General features: G+C 37.8%; 1 protein-coding gene across 3 annotated transcripts in view; it reads right to left on the bottom strand.

The window, feature by feature from the left end:
- The window catches only part of ATP6V1H (ATPase H+ transporting V1 subunit H), a 95,809-nt gene that overhangs the window by 12,381 nt on the left and 64,133 nt on the right, over positions 1-19,295 (bottom strand). For all 3 annotated transcript variants that reach the window (XM_032296082.1, XM_032296081.1, XM_032296083.1), the window contains 2 exons: positions 11,925-12,026; positions 6,209-6,322 (listed from right to left, as the gene is read on the bottom strand). In XM_032296082.1, the coding sequence (XP_032151973.1) occupies positions 6,209-6,322; positions 11,925-12,026 (216 nt within the window). The remainder of the gene's footprint in view (positions 1-6,208; positions 6,323-11,924; positions 12,027-19,295) is intronic.

Raw genomic sequence — 19,295 nt, forward strand, 5'->3', positions numbered from 1 at the left:
GTAGGGTAAGGGACCCTCGGCTCTTTCGTGACTCTATCGGGCTCTGAACTCACCAACATGCACAGTCCATGTGACATGAGAAAGATAAACTCCTTACTTATTAAAATCCAAAAAGAAGTAAAATGGCATTCAGATGACTACGATTTTATTAAGCGTTCACACAACTTCAAAGGATGCCTTTTGGTGTTAGTTCCGCTACTGCTAGTCTCCCAGTTCTGCTTCTGAAACACTGCTGTGACTCCAGACACACAGTGTGCTCACAGGGAGCCTTTGCCTGAAGTCCTCCCTGCACCCCAGCCACATCTCCACCAACTCACTCCTTAACCCTTAACACCTCTAGCACTGCCTGCTCCTGGCTTTTCCCAAGATCCTGTGACACTGACATACACTCTGTCATAGCTCTCACCACACTGCGCTGAAAACGTGTGCTGTCTTTATTTCCAACTTTGTATTTCTCTACTTTAGCACAAATTGAATTTTCTAACAAGTATTCCTGTTCATAACTAAATTAGAGACAATTACAGAGATAAAAGTAAATACTCCCATAACTCTCTTCACTGAGAAAAGAGCTGGATACAAATGGAACAGCATAATGTTCAAACCACTGAAATGTTTTCTCCAAATACATTTCTGGGATATTTAGCAAGGCAGGAACAACTCATCCAAGAAGCTGTTTTCATTTCAGGCTTCTACAAATGCCAGAACCTCTGGCCCTTGTACTAACATTCTAGCACCTTTATCCTGAACTCCTTTTTTAAAATATAAGTAAAAACGGATGATAAAATATAAATATTTCAAATGTAAGTAAAAACAGACGATAAGCTTCACCTAATTCATCTAAGAGGATTTACATTTTAAAATGTAACTGCCACACTGCTGCACAATTCTTTTAAAACTTTAAATTTAATAAATTCATTTCCATTACCTATGAAACATTTTTTCCCCACCAAGACATAACATCTGGGTGACATATATGAAGAAAAACTGAGAAAATAATTCAAAAACTTAAATCTCTTTGAGAGTGAATATAAGGTTGGCTTAATTATCACAAAATCTTTAGTATATTCTGCCAACCATTCTATTGAGGTTTATTGGATTTACATGATGCGTGCACGTGCACACATACACAAAGCCTATGAAACGAAATATGCCAAGTGACCACACATGTCACTGCCTCACCCACAGAAGGAAGACAAAGCAATGAAAACAAAGCAAGTTAATTCCTTTTTCTCTACCTCTCCTTACTAGACCAGTTTTTTCTTTCATCTATGTTTTATTGATCCTTTAAATCCCACTTTAAGTACCTGTTTGTCTAAGAAGCCAATCACAATCAAACAAAACCAAAACATGAACTGGATCCACAGATCCCCACATTTAGTCACGTGCACCCATGTGTGAAACCTGTAATTGATTTTTTGTTTAATTACAAAGTGCATAGACTATATTAACCATCAGCGGTTTTATTTTCTTCACTGTCAAAATGCTCCTTTTCCAACTCTTCCGAATTTTTATTTACACTGATACTTTGCAACAATCTGAGATTTATATTATGCTGGCACTTCCAAATCAACTGTAATTCAGTGGTACACAGTGTCCAGAAAAGTTAAAGTTAATACAGTCTTAGGAAACATTCTAACTTACAAAGAAACAGCAAGCAACCTTCGATTGGGAGACTGAATTACTCAGTTGATAGTGAAATAACAGCTGTAAAGAATTCGTCTTTACCTGGAATTGGTTTTCGTATTTTAAAAAATCCAGTTATATTTGTTTTTTTTCAAATACACAAAACATATGACATTAGAGACATTTTCAAATGTTCCTCCACTAAGAACGTCATAATAATGTGGAGAATTCCAGGTACCCAGAAAGAGACCGGGTACCCAAAAAATTTCAGGCACACAGAAAATTCCAGAGACCCAGAAGGAGAATTAATTTAGAAATCGGTATTCTAATTTAGAAATTAGAAATTAATTTCTAAATTAATTCTGGAAAATGTTAAATCTAGAAATGTTTATTGAAAATCATTTGGAATGTTTGGTAACTTGATTATTACCCTAAAAGTTAGCTAAACACATAAGGGTTTTTTTTTTTTCTTACTTATGAACTAGTTACTTTTAGTCACTGTATTTATGGCTCTGCACTTACAGAATAACTAGAACATCCAAAGCAGATAAAAACACCAGAGAACTAAGCAGTACCACACACATCCTTGGCCTGCTGAGTTTTTCTATTATTATTTATTTATTTAAGCAAAAAAAAAAAAAATCTAGAGATGGTAACACTCTTATAATTTATTCTGCTTAAGAAAGGGTTGAATAAGAATCTAGAGATACATATAGAAAATTCTACACGAGATCCTCTACCTACAAAAGTCAGTGTTTCTTTCCTGAAGTCCTGAGCTGTCCATACGCACATATTGTTGCTTCTGAATTAGAGGCTGATTACATTTAAAATCATTCTGTGGGAGAAAAATGATATTTTATGATGTTAAATGGATTAACTAGGTGTACATACACAAGTTCTCTAAGTTGTCACTGTTTATATATTCTGCCAAGTTTATGAATATAAAAATCCAGCACTCCACAAAAGAACAAGGGACGCACCAGGAATGCCATGGTGGGCACAAAAAGATGAGACCCACACCTGTCACTGGCAGGGAGGCCCACGAGTAGGACTGGCCTGCTCAGGCCTCCCAGGTGAGGGGACCCAGTGGGTGCCACTGTCCTCTCCTTCCCCAGCAACTCTATTCCTCCCCATTATTCCTCACCCACTGACAGTCAGGGTTACTCATAATCCATTACTGCATGAAATACAGATGTGATGTGGAAGGAGAGAAACACTGGTATTCTAAGACCTACAATTCAAGGAAATGGTTTTGAAATCAATCATAAAAATAATTATTTTCCAATTATATAACACTATATACTCCATGTGATATAAACTCAAATTCATGTCTACATTATCAAGAAACTTAATATTTAACTCCTTACAACAGATTCAAAATCAAAATCCATATCTGATCCAGTTCCATGATTTCATAAGTAATATAAATTACATTTAAAATGTAATTTTGAAATTATACTTAAAATTTTTTAATTCACAGCAGAAAGTAATAAATGTTAACTTTACTATATCCAAAGTTATAATTTATGCTGATAAACAAAAACTTCGGCAATAATGCAATACCGAAAACCTAAAAATCTTTTAAGGCAGAAAAGCCCAGTGACGCAGGCAAAGTGCTGCTGCTGCTGCCTGTCACACAGACCTTCAGGCGTTCATCCGTGCTTGCATCTTAATTATGTTCAAATAATTACTTCACTCATGGAGGGCTGAAACACACCATTTATAATAACTCGTTTCCATTTAAATCAAGCCAATGCTAAAACAAAAACTCTACTGTATTGTCAAGTTTTCACTTGGTATGAGAGAAAACACTTCAGAGAAATTTCTAAGATTCAATCAATAAACATCTTTAGGACACCAGTAGCATATTTTAGGTTAAAAAGCCCCTATTTTAGGCAAGTAGAAAGGTGGTCTTTATGGGTATAGTTTAGTATAGACAACTAGGTTACCTGAAAAAAGGTATTGATCCAAATCTCTTTTACATTTCAGAATATACTTTGCAAAAGATTATTTTCTAAATGGTATTCTATTTAATATCATATTAAACTGGTATTGTAATAAATTGTTCTTGAGCAAATTTCATTCTCTGGCACAGAAATTTATAAGTCACAACCAAATACTGAGATCACAGGTGAATTTTAATCTTCCTTCATATGAAAATTTCTCTATGAAGGAAGTGTGGGAAAATACTAACAGTAAGTTTCTCCATTAAATGCAAAGGAGCTTTATCATAGTTAAAACATTAAAATTTTTAAAATTTGGCATATAATTAGAGAGAGGAAAAAAAATATTCTGTCATCAGTTAAGTCAATGATAAAGAGCAAATAAACCAGTATTTCCCCGTAAAGACAGAATACAGAATCCTCTTCTACATGGAGAAATGGACTATGAGACTAACTCAAGTTCATAAATTCAAGAAAAAGTCAAATTTTAAATATTTCATCTTCAATACATGATCATCTGAACAACAAAAATTCTCAACCAAAAAATTTCCTCCACTGCGAAAGGGAAAAGGTCAGCATCCTATTTCATATGTATCTTGCCTTTCATATTAGGAATATACATTTTTTAAAATAAAAAAAAAACAAGAAAACCACTAAACCCAACAAGGAAGACTTCAAGACAGATAAACTGATAAATAATTATATTTCAATATCCCCAATTTCAACACAACGGCTTTCACAGAAACTTTAGAAAAAACAGCTGGCAACTATAAGCTCGTTGGTTGCAATGGCCTCAAATTCTATTAATTGCCAACATCCTTTAATTTTCTGAAAGAGATATAAACAAACCATAAGACAGGAATTGCTAAATAATTGATTTATGTTGAAAAATCTAGCTCGGGGTAAAGTGAAGTAAAGAGAGAAATCCAGTGGTATATTCTATGTTTTACTGACAGACGAAGTTTTTCCTCCTGCTAAAACCATTCTGGGGTTTTTACCTTCTGTTTTGATCCCATTCTTCTTGTACCGAAATTACAGTAAAAAGTAAAAACATTTTCAGCCCATCAAGGGCTGCCAACTCTGCTAGCTCTGAATCTACCCCAAGTCCATCTACTTCTTATCTCAATGTTTATCACCTAGGCCAAGCCACTAACTATCTCAGCCCTAGACTACCATGAGAATCAGCTAAAATGCTCTTCATGCTTTCTCACTTACCCTTGAAGGAACAATCCATTCTCCAGGGAGTAACCTAAGTGACCATTTTAAAACATAAACCACATCCTGTCATTCCCCTATTTAATATCCTTGCAATGGTTTTCAACTCATCTTACAGGAGTCAAATGATAGCCTACAAGGCCCTACACAAGCAAGTCCCCTCCATAATCAGACACCTCCATCCCTGACTGTCACAACCACATAAGTCCCTGTACACTGCTTTAAACAAGCCAAGTTCGTTAGTGCTTACAGCCTTTTCATCTCTCATTTCCTCTACCTCAAATGCTTATTCACCCCAGTAACTGAGCTGTATGGTGGTTCCTTATCATAATTGTCAACTGAGCTGTATGACCTACTCAGGGAGGCCTTTTCTAATAATCCTATGTAAAGTTGCACCCACTTCCATCATACCTAACGTATCATTTAACTTATCAGGGTACAAAACTGTACACTTGACTTATCAGGGTACAAAGCAAGTGCTCAAAAAGCAGTTGTAAGAATTTACATAGCCATTATTATTTATAAGAAAAGTGCTTAAGTGGCAGGAACATAATATTTAACACATGATACCACAGCAGCACTCCAGGATATTCTCCTATACTGCATTTGCCTGCAACTTCAAACACACCCATGCTAGTGAATCACTAATCCTCTCCTTCGGAAGTGCTGGTAGCATTATGTAAGTTACAAGCAATGTATATTTGTTCCTGACGCCTTAACAAAAACAGTCCAAAACAGAGCATCCTTCCAGAGGGTGGGGAAGGGAGAGGCATCTGAACTGTTTAGGATAGTGTTGAAGGCAGTGAACACCCAACCTATAGCTAAAAGCAGCTATGCCAAGGAGAGTCTTCGCCTCTTCTTTATGTACACAAAGGGCTCACCATTATGTCTAAGTAGTTACGTTTCATCTTGTTTTAAGTGGGTACAAAAGTCAATAGTTTTTATTTTAAAAATAAAAAGACAACAAAGAAGCACAAGTTTAGTTACTTCAAAAGCAAAAACTATAGCGAATGAAATGTGAGAGCTGAATCTGAGTTGATTAAATCAGCTTTTAATGTTTTTATGTGGATTGGTAAAATTCACTCAGGTTACCATAAGCTGAATAGTTAAGCCTTGCAAAATTGTGGCATTTCTCAAGGAATAAGCAGTACAAACACATTCAACTCCAAAAAGGACTGACTGACGTATTTCACAGGGTCCTTTAAGCTACTTCTGGAGTTGTTTTTGAAATTATCATTTTGAATATACATGCCTTGAGACCCTTTGTGCAGTTTGTCTTTTTAAAACTATTGTGTCATTGCTCTGAATTACTAAAATATATTTCTGAATTTTTCATCAAAATCACTGATTTTTACATAAGAACTTTTAGAATGGCGAGTGAGAGTCTTCAGACTGATGCACGAGTGTGAGAAAAAGTCAGGGCATACCAGTTGTGCACCATGAGCTTCTGCACGGCCAGCAGAGCATTATAGCGGACCTGCTGGTCTTCGTGATGCATGTGGTTCATGACCAGCTGCTTCCCACCGAGCTGCTCGATGACCCTGCAAACAACAGAGATGTAGTGAGAGATGCAATTACTCTCAAATTCAGTCTGTAAACAGGCAGTTCAAATGCCAAAACGCTAAAAAGGAAAGTAACAATCTACGTAAATAAACCAAACATGTGTCTTTCTGAGCCACACATTTACAGTATTCAAATATTTTCTCTTTTGAATTCCTAATCATAAATTCAACAGTTCTTCTCATTTCTCATCTCTAATTCAGAAAAGTATCATCTGCCTAGACCCCACCCAGTCACTAGTATTTTAGATGGTTTTCTAAGTGGTTGAGTATTAACATCTTTATTATTAGCATCTCTTGCTTGCTTAATATCAGTATTGAATACCATCTAATTTTTATAACATACAATCTATATCAAGCCTACCAGTGACTGTACTGTGTGACACAAACGGGCTTAGATGTAGACAGCAGGGAACAGAGGGTTAAAGAGCACCCGTGCTAATTTCCTGGAAAAGACCATTGATTGTAAGATATCCACCCCTTTCTCACAACAATGCGATATGCCATGTGACCTGGGCATGAGACAGAGGAGGACATGCATATCTTCCAGGGCACCGAGATGACTGACAACTGACACTGCTTTCTAGCACCACACTTCTGACACCCTGAAAATTCACTTATTACATACATAAACAAAGTGAAAGGGGCTATTTCTTCATGCACAGAAACAGGTCCTCCGTTCCTCTGCAAAGGTGTGGTTACAGAGCTGTGGAGTCTCAACTCCCACACAACAGTGTGGACTGCCCTGCCCATTCTTCAGCCACCAGTCCTGTCTAGTGGAGGATACCTACTACGTAGTCAGTGGCAAGTGATGCCTGAATGCAGTATGGTGGTTGGTGGTTTAAGACAATCTAACAGATCAGTAAGGTTTCTGGGTTAGGAAGAACTAAGTAGATAGGGGTCAGAGTGAGAGGGAAGCTTTTACCTGCATGCCTTTTCATATTTTATTCTTTAAAGCCTAGTTTTTTAAAATATATATTGAACTGAGGGGGAAAAAAGAATATAATGTAAGTAAAATCAAACATTAACTGAGCGCTTACTGCAAGCCAGGCACTGTACTTTAAAACATTATCTAACATATCAGCTCAGCCATTCATCAAACATGTTAATTAGACAAGTCGTTTACCTGGTAAATTCCTCCCTGACAAATAGTGAGGAGAAGAACATCTTTACAGCATTGCTGTGATGACTGAAGGCCATAAAGCCTATGTCCCTGCAGGACACTGAGCCCAGCTCTGCTGCGATGATGATGATGATGATGATGATGATGATGATGATGATGATGATGATACAGGGCTGCTTTCCTGCCTCCTACTCTCACTGTAGTCAAAGGGATCTTGGCAAAAAACTCTGCATCTCATTTTTACTACTTAAAACAATTCAGCAGCTTCTACTTGCCTTAACAAAGGGATTCAGGCCAGGCATGGCAGCTCATGCCTATAAATCCTAGTACTTTGGGAGACCAAGCTAGGACAACTGCTTGAGCCCAGGAGTTCGAGACCAGCCTGGGCAACACAGTGAGATGCTGTTTCCATAAAAAAATTAAAATAAAAAATTAGCCAGCCATGGTGACGCGCACCTGTAGAACCCCAGCTACTTGAGAGGCTAAGACAGGAGGATCACTTGAGGCCAGTTCAAGGATACAGTGAGCTATGATCACACCCCTGCACTCCAGCTGGACCAACAGGGTGAGCCCGTTTCTAAAAAATATAAATATAAATAAAACAAAAGGACCAAACCCTTAAAATAGCTGACAAGATCCTTCCACAGTCGGCTTTGGAACCCCACTGAGCTTCACAGAGCACGGTCACAGGCCCCTTGTTCTCTGGACTGCCTCTGAGGCCTCAGCTAGCAGCCAACAGCACCACTGCTCCTACCTGAAGGAAGCTTCTCTGACACACGAGTTTTCTCCATAGGCATATAACAGCCTTCTGGCACTTAGGAACATTACAGCACTCCAGCAGTAGGTTTGCGGGCCATTTTAAACAGCAAAATCACCATACATGCACACAAAACACCACAAAAATGCAAAAAAAAAAAAGTGGCACTAAGCAGATTGCGTGAAGGACGCTTGTTTCTAGAATGAGAGAGAACACAGGACACTAGCATGCTGCCTTGTTCCTCCACAGCTGGAAACGTGTCCATTAGTGACTCAAATAATTCACCACTTTATGGATAACTGCAAAAGCACCTCCAGCATTGATACAGGTGTTGAAAATAAACCTTTTTAGGTGGGAAAATTTACAAATCTGGAATCCGCGAATAATCAGGATCAAAATACAATCTCAGAAAACTGCCATGTGGTGAGCAAAATAGGGCAGATTAAAAACATAGAGCTCACACACCATTTATAGTAATATCAAATGTAAGCACTTTCCCCCACGCTGGGCACTGTGCTGAATGTTCGTATTTTTCATCTCATATAATTCTCACAACAAATACACTGCTTAGCAAAAGCAGTGTTTTTGACATTCTAAACCCTTGTTCCTTATTACCACCAGCCAATAAAATTTTGAAGAGCTTTTAATGATTGATATTACTATATTTATTTATTACACATTTAGTAAACGACATTTTATTGCTCTCTACCCCAGAGCCCGGCAGGTCTCATACCAAGTGGATGATCTCACCCCACTGAAACTCACACTGCTATTGCAATAAAGGGACATTTCTCATCTTCTCAATTTCAGATGCACTTGAAGTACCAATTATTTTCAGATAATACAAATGCCCAATATCATGAATGCTTGAAAAAAGGTGTGAAAAGAATCTTTCTGGCTCAAAAGTATTCATATCATCTCACTAAATCTATTTGAAGGAGCCAATAAAGAAAATAACCAGAAATGTTTATGCAGATGTTAAGTCTGTTTTTATAATAATGAAAATTTAGAAACAAATTACATGCCCAGTAGTAAGAGTTGAGTAAACCAGAACATGTGTACCTATACATAGCATTAAACCATATTTTTAAAACTTTGTAGATGGAAAATATCCATGATAAATGAGGAAATGCAGGAAATAAAATAGATGTCACATCAGTTTCTGAAGAAAAAACACATACTATATAGGCATGGGAAAAAAAAAACCAAAAAATGATTTTTATCTCATACTTTGTAGTATTAAGGGTGTATTTTTTCTTCACTATTCTTTTCTGTATTTTTCAAGTTTTCTATAATAAGCATTTGTTACTTTTCATGATGACTATAAATTAAAAAATAAAAATCCATAAAATGTTTGTGCCACTATCAAACAATTTAATTTGTATTTGTATGTGCTGTGCTAGGCTTTGTACAAAGGAACATAGAGATATTTACCAGATAGAAAAGTCTGTATTTTAAGAGAACAAGCATAATTCTTTTGGTAGTTTTTTCCCTCAATAAATATACCCTACTGTGTGGTGAACACTGTCTAGACAAATACAGGTGGCTCTTCTGAGAAGTTCACAGTCTAGTGAGGTGAAAGAGACATCATCACATTGTCATTCTACAAAATGAAAAATGTTACATAATAGAAGCATTAATATATTCAGAATCCTGTGGGAACACAGAAAATTGGACATTTGTATTTGGATTGAAAGGCAACACAGTGTTTTGTCAGATTAAACAGAGAATATCAGTCAATATGTTAGGTTACAAAGTAACAAAAACTTTGCCCTGCCTGATAATTCTGCAGCAAAATAGTTTATTGAAAGCTAACTGTATAGGGCTTGGAAGGCTGGACAATTGTAGTTGAAGGCTCGCCAGGCTGAATCACCATCAAAATCATGTAGTCCAGTGAGGGTGCTGTTTCAGCTCAGCCCTTGACCCCACAGCTTACTTTGTTCACACCCAGCCACCTGGAGCTGCCACCTCTTCCCCTCCTCGTGGAGCTGGCTATCCCCACTTCCCGTCTATCTTTTGTTTCTGCTGGAGGTCTGGGGTAGCTATATTGGCTTACAACTGAGCTTTCAGGCCATGGGCATGTGGCTAAATGTAAGAGAGGACAGCAAAGTGAATTTCTGTCGTTTTAATCTTCTGCAACAGGAGAGATCACATGCCTTGTAAAATGGGGAATTCCTGGAACACAGGAAGGTGGTTTAGATGCCAGACTCCTTTAAAAAAAAAAAAAAAAAAAAAAAAGTGTAGCTGTACAAGCCCTGTAAGAGAGTTTGATATGGCTTTCCCAATGTCACAATATTTTAATTGTTGAAACAATGTTCATTACACCAGTCTTGTGCTATTAAATCATACATGCAAAGGGGGCACATTCCCTAAGGATGAATGCTGGGCATTAATCATCACGGTGTGACTTCTCGCCTTCTATCGGGGCCACAGGTGGTTTGTGCCTCCTGAAGAAAAAGCAATGGAACAGTGGTGTTCCCGTATATCGTGTATATTTGAAAAGCAAGATTAATGCTCAACTGTGTTTGATTCTCAGAATGTTACCATCTTAAAGTTTACAAGTCCGTTAAAAGTACTCAATTGGTCAGTACAGTTAATAACATAAGTTCATTTATTTTTGTGTTATTTGGATTTATTGATAATAAATTATTAAATTTGCAACTGGGGGACAATTAACTGTCATGTTATGCTCTGCACCCAAACTTACAAAAACAAGTAATTGGATCAAAAGTGTTTCTTTGAACTACAAAAACCATCATGAAAATAACACACATGTAAAACAAGAGTGAAAAGGGCTCCACATTAAGAAGTAGATGTAAACCTGCATACTGAGACACCCCTGACAGCGATCAAAGAAAAGCATGGATAGGAAATACAATTTCCGTATAGCAAATCCTCACTTAACATCAATAGGTTCTTGGAAACTGACTTCAAGTGAAATGAAATAAAACAAGCAAAGGACATTTCTCGAGAATCTGCTGTCACTTAAAGTCTGTTTCCAAGAACCTATGGAAGATGTTAAGAGAGTACTTCCTGTATCTAAAAATATATCAATGGACCAGCAAAACATTTACTTGTAGTCTCCAGAATATTTCTGTTATAAAATTCTGTCAACTGACAAATGTTGTTTGAGATGGGGAAAAGGTCGAAACCTCTGCCAGAGACAACATTTCGACACTTCATTCCTGAGAAGCTTGTAAAAAGAAAAAAAGTCCACCACGAAGTTAATAACAAACATATGTTCTTAGAGAAGCAAAATTCAAGGTGAAAAATCCCATGATATCAAAAAGTGTAGAACTGCTATTGCTTGAAGTAGCAGACAACTTTACTTGACAATTGAACTGCTGCTGATTTACTTGCTTCAACAAACACTTAAAGAGTGCTTACTATGTAGTGAGCATGACTTTAAGTGTTTTATATTACTATTAATGAGTATTAACTCACTCACTCCTCTTATTCACAGAGGAGGAAACCAAGGAACAGAGAGGTTAAGGGACTTCCCCAATCTCACAGGTACTAGGTGGGCGAGCTGGGATCTGAAGACCACGCAGGCAAGTTCGGTCTGCGCACTTACCCACTGCATGACTCTGCATCGGTGTCTGTTAGCTCCTTTGCTAACCTACTCCATTTTGGATAAGTACATTATTTAGGACTCTACATTGAAGGTTTCAAGAAACCAGACGAAATGAATGGCTTTCTCTTACCGTTTGCCTCGTGGATAATGCCGCACATATTCTCCAACATCATGAGCAGCAACAGCTAAGACTTGGGGATCATCTGATACCTCCAAAAGTTTTGTCAAGATTCTGAAATAAATTTTATCCAAAGAGAGATCAAGTTCTAATTTTTATATAGCGCACAACAGAGCACAGGTATAATGTAGATATCTTCCTGAAAACAGACATTAATATATTAATATTCTTCTAAGGATTCCACTATTACACAGAAGTTTGCAGTTTTTTTTTTTTTTTTTTTTTTTTTTTCTCCTGTGAGAAAAAGTCTCAGTCTGTTGCCCAGGCTGGAGAGCAGTGGCACGATCTTGGCTCACTGCAAGTTTGTCTCCCAGGTTCAAGCAATTCTCCTGCCTCAGTTTCCTGAGTAGCTGGGACTACAGGCACATGCAACCATGCCCAGCTAACATTTTTTTGTATTTTTAGTAGAGGTGGGGTTTCACCGTGTTACCCAGGATGGTCTCAATCTCTTGACCACCTCAGCCTCCCAAAGTGCTGGGATTACAGGTGTGAGCCACCACAACTGGCCCTAGCTTGCAGTTTTCAAACCTTTATACATATATAACAAGTTTCTTTCACATTCACAATGTAGACCATGCACAATTTCCAAAATATCAGGGATAAAAAACTTTTTATCCAAAAAATAGTGTTTCCCCCTCAAAAAAACTAGAACATGAATAAAAGTTAAAATACAAACTACAATAGATCTTTGCTAATTATATATTTTTAATAAGCCATTTGTAAACCCGAGGACCTAATGGCAGTACTGGGACAAGTGACTTTTGGTGCTCGATGATAAGAGGGTGGACTGGGCACTAAGCACACGTGTCTTCCCCTCTCTCTTGCCCCAGCTCTAACAGAAGACTGGAACATACGCTTTCTAAATAATAAAGCCCATAACAGCAAGGGAATGTTTCTTAGAAGATGGCAGCCCAAATCCACCATCCTGTCACCTTGCCCTTCTGGTACTTTCTCCAATGCAACCACATAGAATAAATTGCTATTGGAGCCTGACGGGTACTTCTGAGAAAAGGAGCCAGGAACCAGCAGCAAAGAAGGTTCCCCTGCCCCAGCTTCTGCCGCCCATCTCAAGGACCACCAGGGAGTGGGTGCAGCTACCCAAGATGTGCATGTGCCCTTGGAAGTGAAAGGGAAGAGAGATAGCGCTGCTCAGAATCCAAGGAGCTTGGAAAGGACTACCTTCCTCATGCGTGCAAGCAGAGATCATTCAAGGAATAGGCTGTGCCTCTGTTATTTTAATACTCAAGGGCCTAGAAATAGACGGAAAACTTCTCAATTCGTTCTAAAAGCAGAGCAAAACTGTGATAACCAGTCAGAATGAATATTTTTTAAACGGTCTGTTAGAAGACCAAACAGCTCTTTCTAATAGTCCAGTAACTCAGAAAGACACATAAAAACCTTAACAGATTAGCAAACTGAACCCACTAGTACACTGAGACAATATTCAGTTTTCAGCTCAAATGTCGTCTCTTGCATAAGAGCCCAGGATCACCCCAAGGCAGTGTCGTCCCCATCATTCTTTTCCTATTCTACTTTTCTTCCCAGTACTAATCACCACCTGCCATTTTAATACATATTAAGACAGCCATGTTAAATGACTTCAAGCCTTAGAAGGTAAAAATAGGTCACAGACTAATACATTTAGTCTGACGACGTGTGCAAGTAATGGTGTATGAAGATGTAGGTAAGGTATGTCTAGACACCGAAAGAACACCAGAGACTAAGGCCTGCTGACCCTATTCCTTCTCGGGAGGAGTTGAGATTGAACGGCAGTGAAGAAACCTTTCTACTTTAGTTCTCTCTGCCTTTAAGATGAAACAAGACATACATTCAGTTTTTCCTGTATGTATCTGTATTTTTTTTTAACATTTCAAACTATGTATGTTTTTAAAAGGATAACTTGCAAATTATTCTAAAATTAAGTTAAATTTAGTTAAACTGAAACACTGATAGTTTCAAAAAAATCACTTCTGTTTATTTTGATAATTTAAATAAGAATTTTTATGAAATTATATGCAAATTACATTAATAAAAATTCTTTAAAATATAACATTTGTTCTCAAAAAAAGAAAAATAGCTCAGAGCCATCAGAGCTATGTGAAATATATAAAACTTATCACACCCAGAGATAAGAGTGTGGGCATTTGTCCACACTAAGGACAAAAGGCATTTGTCCCTGACTATCCCACTCATTACCCTCATGTTCCTGGAATTTGTGATACAAAGAACAATGAACAGCTACCCAACAGCTGTTGGGCATGTCATTTTAATGTAAATTCTTGGCAAATGACTTAGGGACTGCCTCTTCTTTTTCTCTTAAAAGCCCACTTGTAACTGCTACTAACTGGAGTATATGTACACTCAAGGCAACCTGAATCTATGCTCCCAGGTAGCCATCCTCAAGCTTTGAGCGCGAACAATCTCTGTATTTAATTTTATTCTCTGAATTTCGTTATTTAAGGCTGACATTCTGAATACATCAAACCAGAAGTAAGGAAATAACAGCTCAAGTCCAAACCTCGATGCCACCTGTTTCTGTAAATGCTTTACTGGAACACAGGCTCATTAGTTTACTTTTTGTCCATAGCTGGCAGTGCAATGGCAAAGTCAAGCAATTTGGGACAGAAACAAAATGGTTCAAAAAGTCTAAAATGTTTATTTCCTGGGCCCTTACCGACTCACCTTGCCAATCCCTGTGGACTTAAAGGATTAAGGCGCCAGGGGAAGATGTCTCCCAACAAACAGAAAACACCTGAAGCTGGTGATCGGCAGCTTCCCAACAGTATCTCAGGAGTGGGGTGGGCCGGCTAAAGCATGTTCACTAAGGTGCAAAATGGCAGAGTTTAACCGGTATATGACTTTCCTCTAGGAATGCTCAACTGGAAACGGAAAAATGCCTCAAGTGAGCACGTACACAACTTCAGTAAACATACTGTGCATATGGCCCCCTCCAAAGTGCTGGCAAGCCACTGAACATGCAGACAGCCCAGCCCAAGGGAAAAATCTAGGGAGGAGAAACAGAAACCCCGGAACCATGCCAATGTACAAAACCCCAAGTCAAGGGCAGAACGGGGCACTTGGATCTCCCAAGTCACCCACTTGGCCCTCTTCCATTTCATTCCTGCTCTTATTTTTAATAAGCCTTCACTCCTGCTCTTATTTTTAATAAGACTTCCTTTCACTCCCGCTCTTATTTTTAATAAGCCTTCACTCCTTCTCTCAAACTTGCCTTGGTCTCTCACTCTGCCTTCAATCTACTTCTGCCCCTCAGCAGAGCTATTTCCTCCAAGGAGGCGAGGATTGAGTTGCTGGAGATCCACACAGATTCACCACTGACAACATCCCCGCTGACAGAACAGACTTCCTTCTTGGCCCACGGGACCCCAGAGAAACCTCAAACTGAGTTTCCGTCTATGATGGGAAAAGGGGTCAGACACAACTCATTTTATACTAACGGTGGCCAGTTGTGCCTTCTCTTTTGGAGTTTAGGCACAACTGGCCACCATTAGTATAAAACAGAAATCAGGTACCCTTTTCTCAGGCCTCCTTAAGACTGTTTTTCCCAAGATGGTGGCTACTCATATTGGCTCAGAAGAAACCTTTTAAAGATATTTTATAGAGTTTGGTTTTTCCATTAACAAGAATAAAAACGAAAGACAAGTCTGGACACAGTGGCTCACACCTGTAATCCCAGCACTTTGGAAGGCCGAGGTGGACAGATCACAAAGTCAGGAGTTCGAGACTAGCCTGGCCAATATGATGAAACCATCTCTAATAAAAATACAAAAAATTAGCTGGGTATGGTGACATGTGCCTGTAGTCCCAGCTGCTGGGGAGGCTGAAGCAGGAGAATTGCTCAAATCCAGGAGGTGGAGGTTGCAGTGAGCCAAGATCACACATGCCACTGCACTCCAGCCTGGGTGACAGAGCAAGACTCTGTCTCAAAAAAAAAAAAAAAAAAAAAAGAAGAAGAAGAAGAAGAAAAAAAAAAAAACTAAAGACGAACAATAATTTCAAATTTCTCTTCATCATATAAACGTAAAAGAAAAATACCTATACCATTGTTTCTTGTTATTCAGAAAAATCACAGTGTCATACAAAAGCAAAGGGAGTAATCTGAAGAAGCTATAAAAATGAAAACCTAACACCAGAAAATAGAATGTACCTTTTTAAAAAGGCTTAAATGTATCATAATATATACATAATACTTTTGTAATAATTTGTAAAACATTCCCCTCCATTATATTCAAGTTTTCTAAGAACTAGATTTAAAAATTATCCAAGCTCTTTTTGTTAAAACTCAAAGTCAAAAGGTAACAATGAAAAACTAATCCACTCTTGCCCAGTTCCTATTCTGTCAGTTCTGCTGACATCTATAAACCACTCACTTTAATTTGTCACACTTTGTTTAAACAAGAATAATGTACTGTTTTCGGTAATACACAGAAAATGGAGTCTAAACAACAGAGATAGGTGGACCTAAAAATGCTACATCTGGATGCCTCATTTAAATGACAGTAAGAGAATTTCTTAAAAGTATAAATCTCTAAGGAAGAACAAAATGGAAATGAAACAAAAACAATAAAATATTGAAGTGGGAAGTCAGGATAAATGTTAAACATGAGAAAACCAAACACCAAGCTGGCAGAAAGGTAAGCCAAGAAGCAACCTAATTTACAACACAGAACTGTTTATACCAGTATTTTTTGATACCAGACTCAAACTGTGCTGCCTGATAGGACAACCACTAGCCACATGTGTATTTTTTAAGTTAAACTGATTAAAATTTAAACTTAAAATTTAGTTTCTCAGTTACCAACATTTCAAGTGCTCTTTCGTGATACACTATTGTACTGAGCAGCACAGATATAAACCACTTCTATCATCACACAAAGTTTCACTGAAACTGAAGTAGAAGGTGAAAAATTATAATGCATGATCTATAGGAAAACTAAAAATAAATATAATAAATCACACACATAGGAATAAATTTAATAAAAGACGGACAAGAGCATAACATTACCCAAAGGAAATCCTACATAAATGGATATACCACTATGTTCATGGATTGGAGGACCCTCCTTCCAAATGAAAAAAATATCAATTCCCCCTCGAATGAACTATGCCTTCAATCCCAACCAAAATACCACTCAAACTGTTTGCTTCACAAGCTGATTCTAAAATGCATACAGAAACGCAGGAGTCCAAAAACCAGCAAGACACCTTGGAAGAACAGGAATGCTGATACTATCAGACATCAAGACTGAAAATAATGAACGGCAATTAATATAAAATAGTATTGGAGTAAGAACAGACAAATAGATGATGGAATATAACGGATAATTCATAAAGATATTTGCATGAGAGAGGTTCTAGCCAGGGCAACTGGGCAAAAAACAAAAATAAAAGGCACCCAGCTTGAAAAAGTGAGAAGTAAAAGTCTCTATTCACAGAGGACATAATCTTGTACAGTTGACCATTGAACAGCACAGGTCTGAACTGCACAGGTACACTTACACATGGATTTTCTTACACCTTTGCCACCCCTGAGACAGCAACAGCAACATCTTCTCTTTCTCAGCCCACTCAACATAATGACAAGGAGGAAGAAGACCTTTACCATGATCCACTTCCACTTAATGAACAGTAAATACATCTTCTCTTCCTTATGATTTTCTTAATAACATTTTTCTCTAGTTTACTTTATTGTAAGAATACAGTATATAATACATGTAACATTCAAAACATGAGTTTATCAATTGTTTGTTACCAGTAAGGCTTCTAGTCAACAGGAAGTTATTAGTAGTTAAGTTTTGGAGAAGCCAAAAGTTATATGTGGCTTTCTGACTGTGGGGGAGGAGGGTCAGCACCCCTAATTTCTGCATTGTTCAAAGGCCAACAGTAGACAGAAAATGCAAAGGAATCCAATAGAGAAAAACATATTAAAAGTAATAAAAAGAGCTCAGAAAGATCAAAGACTATAAGGTCAAGCTAAAAAACAATTGTTTTTCTATAAACTTGCAATAAATAATTGAAAATGAAAAGAACAACTTCATTTACAACAGCATCAAAAGGACAAAATATTTAGAAATAAATTTAACAAAAGACATGCAAAACTTGTATTCTGAAATCTATAAAACACTGTTGAAAGAAATTAAATATGATCTAAACAAATCAGAAAACATCCCAAGTTCATGGATCTGAATACTAAATTACTTCCCAAACTGATTTACAGCTTCAACAGAATCCCTATTAGAGTCCAGACTGGCTTCTTTGTAGATTTTAACAAGATGATTCTAAAATTCATATGAAATGTTAAGAAACCCAGAATAGCCAAAATCATCTTGGAAAAAAAAGAGCAGACTTCCAGTTTCTGGTACAACATGTAAAGAGCTTGGAAGTCTTCACTCCAATCCTCAGAACAGGAAAAACAAAAAGCTGAGCAAAACTCTTCTTTGATCCATGACAGAACTGAGGTCCCAGGACAAACCACCTGCCTGGAAACTAGCAAAATGGGAGACAGAGAATCAAAGCTTATTGGGAGCAGAAACTACTGATGGATCTATCAACTGGTAGAAACACTTAAAGGGTAACAGACTAATTGCTAAAGAGTGAACAAGGAGGCCGGGCGCGGTGGCTCACGCCTGTAATCCCAGCACTTTGGGAGGCCAAGGCGGGTGGATCACGAGGTCAAGAGATCGAGGCCATCCTGGTCAACATGGTGAAACCCCGTCTCTACTAAAAATACAAAAAATTAGCTGGGCATGGTGGTGCGTGCCTGTAATCCCAGCTACTCAGGAGGCTGACGCAGGAGAATTGCCTGAACCCAGGAGGCGGAGGTTGCGGTGAGCCGAGATCGCGCCATTGCACTCCAGCCTGGGTAACGAGAGCGAAACTCCGTCCCAAAAAAAAAAAAAAAAAAAAAAAAAGAGTGAACAAGGACTAGCTAGAGAAATAAAAATCTCAAGGAGTCCAATCATATGGGAGGTAGGTGGCCTTCACAGTGCTCACCTAAAGGGAAATGGATAATCTGAATAGGCCTACATCTATTAAAGAAATGAGTAATTAATAACCTTACAAAACAGAAAGCAACGGGCCCACAAGTTCTCACTGGTAAACTATGTCAAACATTTAAGAGGGAAACAACACCAATTCTTTATAGTCTCTTCCAGAAAATAGAAGCAGAGGGAACACCCTTTAACTCATTCATGAGACCAACAGTACCATAATCCAAAAATCAGAAAAAAACATCACAAGAAAGGATAATTACAGAGCACTATCTGTCATAAACACAGATGCAAAAATCCTCAACAAAAATATTAG

The sequence above is a fragment of the Sapajus apella genome, unplaced genomic scaffold (genome assembly GCF_009761245.1).
Source record: "Sapajus apella isolate SASKATOON/1434 unplaced genomic scaffold, GSC_monkey_1.0 scaffold35, whole genome shotgun sequence".
NCBI lineage: Eukaryota > Metazoa > Chordata > Mammalia > Primates > Cebidae > Sapajus > Sapajus apella.